The sequence below is a fragment of the Salarias fasciatus genome, chromosome 4 (assembly GCF_902148845.1).
Source record: "Salarias fasciatus chromosome 4, fSalaFa1.1, whole genome shotgun sequence".
Classification (NCBI taxonomy): Eukaryota; Metazoa; Chordata; class Actinopteri; order Blenniiformes; family Blenniidae; genus Salarias; species Salarias fasciatus.
In genome coordinates this window covers 5,626,004-5,633,177 of record NC_043748.1, presented here as the reverse complement: position 1 = coordinate 5,633,177, position 7,174 = coordinate 5,626,004, and the positions used below count along the sequence as shown (strand labels likewise).

Below are 7,174 nucleotides of genomic sequence, written 5' to 3'. Positions count from 1 at the left end.
TTATCTTCCCGAAGCAGATTTCTAAAATTATCAGCAAAAATAGATTCTTCCTCTTTATTTGAATAATGAATTACTGTGAATGACATTAATGACACCAATACGCTTGTAAAAACAAGCGTCTGCATCATCATCTCACCGTCTTCATTCTGTTTCATTGCTCTTGTGTTTTTCAAGTCAAGGCATTGTGTGGTTCCAGCTCCAGCTCTACTCACCAGCAGGCGTTTTGGCAGAACATCATACAAAAAGCACTGCGAAAAACAGTTTATTTGCTCTGGCTCTGGAAAGCAGATTAATCTCAGTCAACAGAGTGCATAAGTCCTCGAAATTGAATAGAGCTCACCTTTACTGCCACTAGTTGTTTGTTATATTACCTATTACACCTGTTGCTTTTGTGCAGTGAACTGCCAAAATGCCTGCAGTGACAAAGATCCATCCCTAGAAATCCACAGGTTGGCTACCAGGGCTAACCAATGAAATACTGCCCTCTCCTGGTTCACAAGCAGTCTCACAAAGAAACACCTGATGGCCTTTAAAAAAATTCAACCTGAAATTATGACACTAAATAATCCTGCAAAAAAAAAAAAAAAAAATCAAAATTAAAGAAAATTATTCAGCTGGGAGTAAATCAGGATTCTGTTTATTTTTGTTTTCAAATGAAAACCCTAGATTAGAAATATCTGACCCAACTCACAATAAACCGTAAAACCCAAAATACTGAGCTGATCAAAAGATTAAAAATATGATTCAACAGCAGTTATCACTATGAGAACAATACATGAAGGCAACAATAAAATTAAGGGAACAACACAAGAAAAGCAGATACTTATTATGACTCTGTCATAACTGTGTTGAGCCTGAGTGTAAACTTATCTAGGGGAGGAGAGTTTTATTTTCATTATCATGTACTTTTATATATATGTATATGCACACACACACTTTTTATTCAAGCTCACTTTTGCGTGCCATGTTTTCTGTCCATCAGACTGATTCACGGAACTCTGCGTAGCATTATCTAAACAGCCTTGATCACAGTCTTTTATTGCCTCCTATTAAGAAGATACCAGGACACGGCCCTTTCTCCATATCACTTATGTACAATAATTCAAAAGTGTGAGGTGTTTGAGATCCTACGTTGTGGTGCATGCTTGTTTCTGTAGCAGTACAAGAGGTCACCCTGCATGCAGCATCTCTTTGACAACCTCTCTGTGCAATCGTGCATTGTTGTCAGGTAAAGCTTATCGTGGCAGTGTCTCTGACCAACAAGGCGCCTCCTTTCTCTAGGTTACAGGGCCTAATCTACCTGTGCAGTCAAAATCTCAGGAAACGGTGGAGTCAGAAAACTTGGAGAGCGCGGGGTTCATGGGGAGGATCTTCAGTTGGGCGATATGGTGCGTCGGCGCAAGCAGCTGCACGTCAGGCACTTGAGGATGCTCATGGTGATGTGCATGAGAGGTCCAAAATTGAAGAGCAGGTTGTAGAAGGTGTTCACGGACAGGCCGCCAGTCTCATCCGCGTATTTCAAGGCCACAATGGGGGTGTAGAGGCTGTTGGTCAGATTCCTGAAGCGAGGGCTGTTCGACTCAATAACTTTCTTAGTGCACTGGAAAGATGAGAAAGACAGAGATTCAACAGAACTGACTGTAATGAAGGCTGAGTGACTGTACATAAAAGGTCTCTTGAGAAAATGTAGTCGAGTTAGAAACCCTTACATTGGCAATGTCCTCAGGCGTCTGGCCCATGGCCTCAAATATATCTATGGACGATGGCAAGTAAACGTCTTTAAAATATCGAACTGTGTCTGCGTCTGCTCCCGGATACTCCATCTTGGCCACGTCCTCCATCATCTTTGTCTCAAACTCAGTGTGCACTGGGCCGGGCTCGATCATTGACAACCTAAAGCCAGTCGGAGACAGAACAGTCTGTGAGGATGTGCGTGTGCGGCAACAAACTGGAGACAGATGGAAGGGATCACAGAGGACACGAGGCTATATACCGGATATTGAACTTCATCAGCTGCACGGCCATACTCTCGCAAAACCCTTCCATGGCAAACTTAGAGGCGGTGTAAACATCATTGAACACCACTCCTGAACAAAAACAGGGGGACAAGGACATCATTGATTTGTTTGATCTTCGTATGGGAGTTTGAGAACAAAGTAAAATAAATATTAAATATTAAACTAAGCTTTCCTTAACCTCCTCTGGTAAAATACGAGGTGCTTCTTGTAATTTATTTGGATCATAATCATACCCTGAAGGCCCATCACGCTGCTCATGACCACAATGTGTCCAGAACGCCTCTTCTTCATGTCTGGCATGACTTCTTTGATCATGCGAACCACACCAAAGAAGTTAGTTTCGAACACTCTCTTCATCTCCTCGATGCTGATACTTTCCAGCGGCCCCAGCAAGCCCACTCCTGCGTTGTTGACTGACAAGAAGAAAAAAAAAAAAAAGAAACCACGCAGACACACAGATGAAAATCTCTATGATGTTCACAGAAAGAAGGTCAACATCTGATGTCTGGTTTAGAGATATTCTCCGCTGGATTTGCATCTCTTTACTCCTCACTAATAATGAACCAGTTTCTTTCCACAATCCAGAAGAAAAAACAGCTTCTTGATAAATTCTCCATAAGTGTGTGTGTCTGTCCTCCGTTTCTCGCTGGGATTAGATGCAGTCGACAATGGACGACTTGGGCATGGGAGGCGGTCAATCAGAAAGAATTGATTATTAGATATTGCCACCAGATGTCAGTGTGCGACCACTGCAGGAAGGTGTGATGTAACTCTATTTATTAAAGGCTGCTGGGACTTGAGTAATTAGGTGAGAGGGTGACATGCTGGACTTTGAAAAGGGAGGTAAGTTCAGTAATACATGACTAAAGCTGACTAAATATTTGCACATAAAACTTGAAAAAAGTTTTGCTAATAAAGAAATTCACAATTCACTGCATCACAACATAAACACCTCTTAGAAAAGCATACTGAAATGTTTAGTTTTTGAATTTCATAGCCTTTCTTAAAGTCCCAGTTCAGAAAATGGAGCTGTCATGGGCACATACAGAGGTAACATTTTATTTATTTATTGTGATGACTCTCTCTGTCTGGAAGCATAATGTTTCTGCCCAGAGGAACGCTGGAACTACCTCAATTTCCTCCGTCTACCTACTCCAATCATTCCAGAACAACAGCTACTGATTTAACCCTTTATGTGACCACGTAGCCCCTTTATACTTCAATAAACGATGACAGAACATAATAATTTTGCTGGCTGAGAATCACATTTCTTTGAAGAACACTGGCACCATGTGAAGATCAGGGTGGAGAAGCAGGATTATGAAAGTTTTCTGAAGACATCTAGGTGAGAAGTTCAATCGAGTGAGACTGTTTTTACTTTACTTTGTGAAACACAGTGTCAATTTGGTCTGTTTTACGCTTCCCATTGGATTTTTAGGATATATTCTAAACATTATTGAACTATGTTTTGCAATACTAACTCTAAAATGTCTCAAATGAAAAAAAACAACAAAAAAAAACCCACTTCATTATTGAGGTTTTGTAAATAATTCAATGAACGACCATTTCAATTGTTAAAACATTTTACTTCTGGCTTTTAAAAATATTCGACATTACCTGTATTAATATTATAGTAATAATCAGTTATTATGGCATTGTGCTGTCTGACCTTGACCTGATCAGTAGGGACCAAATGAAAGCATAACGGTCAATGATATCCACTGACAGGACATCAATTCATATGACAGAATGCATTGTGGGTTCACATTAAATCTATTCATTGATAATACTGCTGAAATAAGCTTGTCTTCCTCATCTCTTGCTGATTTTTTTTATCTGACAGCACTTTGTGTTCTGCATCTGTATCGTGGACAATGGGAGACACAGCGGCTGGTGAAGGTGGCCTAGCAGAACCTCCAATCGGAGAAATTCACACCGGCCAACCTCAAAAAGAACACCCTGTGTATTCTAAAGTATCCAACCTATTCTGGAAATCCTCGGTTTTACCTGATGTCCTCAGGAAGGAGACACAAGCTTTTCAAAACATCACCACACACAATAATATCTGAGGACAACTTGGGGTCACCACACAGATAAATAAGCATGTCTCTGGATTGTGTCGGGGAATTTGGAGTCAAATTTCCACACATTCATAGGAGAACATGCAAACTCTACAAGGAAAATCCCTGGCCTATAAGAATGTATTACAGATACAGATAAAAAGGATGCATCAGTGGAATAAGGAGTGTTTAGATTCGTGTCCCACTCACTGAGGATATCGATGTGGCGGTCCTTCACGTTGTCGATGCACTGCCTGACGGACTCGTCGCTGCAGACGTCTAGCGGCAGCAGCATCAAGGTCTTTCCATACGCATCTCCAGCTGCTTCCACCAGCTTGTCCTTCTTCTTTAGGTCCCGCATTGTGGCGATAACTGATGAAGAAACACAGAATGTTTACATCTTAGTTCATTTGTCCAAATATTTCTTTTTTTTATGTGGTGGGCAATCACAAATCTGAAATGCACAACATTTTGAGGTTCACAGGACATGACATTGATTTCATCTGAACTTTACACGCTGGGCCACATTAGCCCGCATACAGCCGTGAGGATCTATCGGGACCGGTGACACTGTCCCTATCAGTGTTGACTGGCCTTCCATGACTTCTTCCACGCTGTACGCTCAACTTGCGCTTTGCTGACTGACGTTATCTAACAGAGAAAGTGAGGCAGTGCAGTTGCATAACAGCAGTAAGCAGGAGTAAACAACCTTGTATTCCCAGATTCATGGAAATCTACCTGTTGTCCTTGATAGATAACAGCAAAGGCTCACCTTGATAGATAACAGCAAACGCTCACCTGATTCTCAACAGACAGGTTTGGAAGAAAGTAAAGATAATAAAAAATGCAACGATGCTGTTCATGTTTTTCACTGTTACACATTTCATGATGTAAAAAAAAAAAAGGGGAAAAAAGTCTATTTTGCTGATAATGTGTCTGTGTCTTAAGACACGGCTAGGCAGTCAGACAAATTGTTCATTACTGACATATTGTGAAAACTGATTAGGTCTTCTTATGATTTAAGAAAAGAGTGTCTATGGAGCAAGAGAAAGATTTACGTATTGGTAGGGAAGCGAACAAGAGAGCCATTGTTCCTCAAGCCCCTGAAGGAATTACTCTTGGGCAGCTTAAACATTCTTGAAAGAACCACACTGCATTGCAAAGAGCCGGGGCAGTTTGGAGCCTTTATCCTGAGTTATGTGCACATTACTGCAACTAATTATTACTTTATGCACAACGCAATATTTAATCTTGGCTGGATTTTCCAAGAAACTGAGCAGATCAGCTTGATTGCTCAGACGTGGCCTTATTGAAAGCAGGTCACAATGTGAAAAAAAATCTGTTCCAACCAGTGTTGGGAGGGAGGGAGCAGTTAATCGCTTTTGTTTTGCTCATCTATTTCAATGTCATAAATCCCATCTGATTCCAGTGGCCCAGAAAAAAAAAAAAAAAGAAAACTTAAAGTTATGCAGTTTTTCTCTGAAGGGATTAAATAAGAATCAGCATTACTTCACTGATCTATTCCTTTAATTACAGGATGAACAAAATGACAACAGTAATTATGGGTTTCAGTGTTTTCTCTTTCTCACTGCAAAGCAATCACACATTTTTGCAATTCGGTGAAGAATCACAGTAATAAAGTCACAGGGGTCCTGAGGCAAACAGAGGGGCGGTGAGAAGGTGGATAAGGTGAGCTGACATGACTGTCTGATTCACCACGGCATGGAAAGATGTTGGGCTCAATTACAATCTCCAGAGTGACATTAATGATGGCTGGGGGAGCAGGAGGAGACGTACAGACCAACAGTGTCAAAGTGGGACAGCCTAACTCCCCTGTGTCCCCGATGAAGACTTCAAACGAGACCCTTGCTTTGGAGTGAACCTTCGCTTGTACAGGTCTCAAACTTTGTCCCCCTTTCAACACTCGCCTCAGTGCGGGGACTATAGGCACATTAGACACGGCACTAAACCGGAGCAGGCGGTCTACAATTCACTGCAATAAAAGGGGTCTTTGTGCCGGAGAAGTCACTTGAAAGAGAACTGACAAGAGTCCTTTTATGAATCCTGCCTGGCGAGCGGCATCCTCGCAGAGCCCTGCCCTGGAAACTGCGCTTTCAGATGATAATTGTCGAAAGCGAAGGGGCGACCGAGTCCCAGTCCTCACAAAAGGACATGGATCCGATATTAGCAGGGTTAAACATTTTTCAAAGGACACGACGCCGAATCGCGTCCGAGCGTCACGATGGAGCGATGCGCACGAAAACTCCGTCCTGTTACGCGTAAAAAGAGGGAGGCATGTCGCGGTTGCGGAGTTTCTGTAGGTAAAAAGTAAACACGGAGGTAGTTCAGCGAGCGAGCCACGCTGTCGCAAAGGCTTTTTACTGATAGGTCAGATCTAAGAAACAATGTAAAAGAAAGCGCATTTACCATGGTAACGCTTCTTTTCATCTCTGGCCAGCGTGACGGCAATTCGTAACCCGATGCCGGAGGAGCAGCCGGTGATCAGCACAACTTTCTGCCCGCTGTTCGCCATGATCTGTCCGCGCAGACTCCTGTTTTGCAGCGGCTCCTCTGCTCCGGATGGTCGCTGCTGAGAGCGCTGCCGATCGCCGGACTTTAAAAAACTAAAGCGGATCATGCAGCCACAGCAGCCATGTGAGCGCTTAATTCAGTCACATGGTCAATAAAATCAGTAACAGAAGAAAAAAAAAAAAAAAAAAAAAAACACGGAACATCGCAAACACCCCGTGCAGATTTTTTTTTCTTGAAAAGAAAGTTGACAAATGCCTCCAGTCCGCAAAATGCAGTTAAATCCCAGTTAAATCCCTAAAACTGTGAGGACATGCACGCGCGCATGTGCATTTTGTGTCGAGGGGGCAGTGCTTATTTGATCTCTGAGCTGTTGAACCCAGCAACAAATAACTGTTAAAAAAGGGGAACAAAGTTTTTCAGAGAGAGAGAGATCCACCACAATAACTTGAAAACAGATAATATTTTAAACAAGAATTTTCATTTCCCAACGACGCAAATGAAATGTGAATTCAAAAAAAGGTGAACTGTTATTAGAACCACCTTTTTTTTTTTAAAAGATAATGT

General features: G+C 42.0%; 1 protein-coding gene across 1 annotated transcript; it reads right to left on the bottom strand.

The window, feature by feature from the left end:
- Positions 1 to 618: 618 nt before the first annotated feature.
- rdh8a (retinol dehydrogenase 8a) lies at positions 619 to 6,753 on the bottom strand. Its single transcript, XM_030090554.1, has 6 exons — positions 6,506 to 6,753; positions 4,289 to 4,450; positions 2,252 to 2,431; positions 1,994 to 2,087; positions 1,710 to 1,893; positions 619 to 1,600 (listed from the first exon to the last, which is right to left on the bottom strand). The coding sequence occupies exons 1-6, from the start codon at positions 6,714 to 6,716 to the stop codon at positions 1,373 to 1,375; spliced, it is 1,059 nt and encodes a 352-aa protein (XP_029946414.1). The 5' UTR covers positions 6,717 to 6,753; the 3' UTR covers positions 619 to 1,372.
- Positions 6,754 to 7,174: the final 421 nt, after the last annotated feature.

What these genes read in the sequence shown, in the direction of transcription:
- rdh8a (XM_030090554.1), bottom strand. Translation starts at nt 6,716, where the DNA reads ATGATCCGCTTTAGTTTTTTAAAGTCCGGCGATCGGCAGCGCTCTCAG. An exon ending in CCGCCACATCGATATCCTCA is followed by an intron (nt 2,432 to 4,288) that starts GTGAGTGGGACA and finishes TCTTCTTGTCAG; the next exon opens with TCAACAACGCAGGAGTGGGC. An exon ending in CGCCTGAGGACATTGCCAAT is followed by an intron (nt 1,601 to 1,709) that starts GTAAGGGTTTCT and finishes TCATCTTTCCAG; the next exon opens with TGCACTAAGAAAGTTATTGA.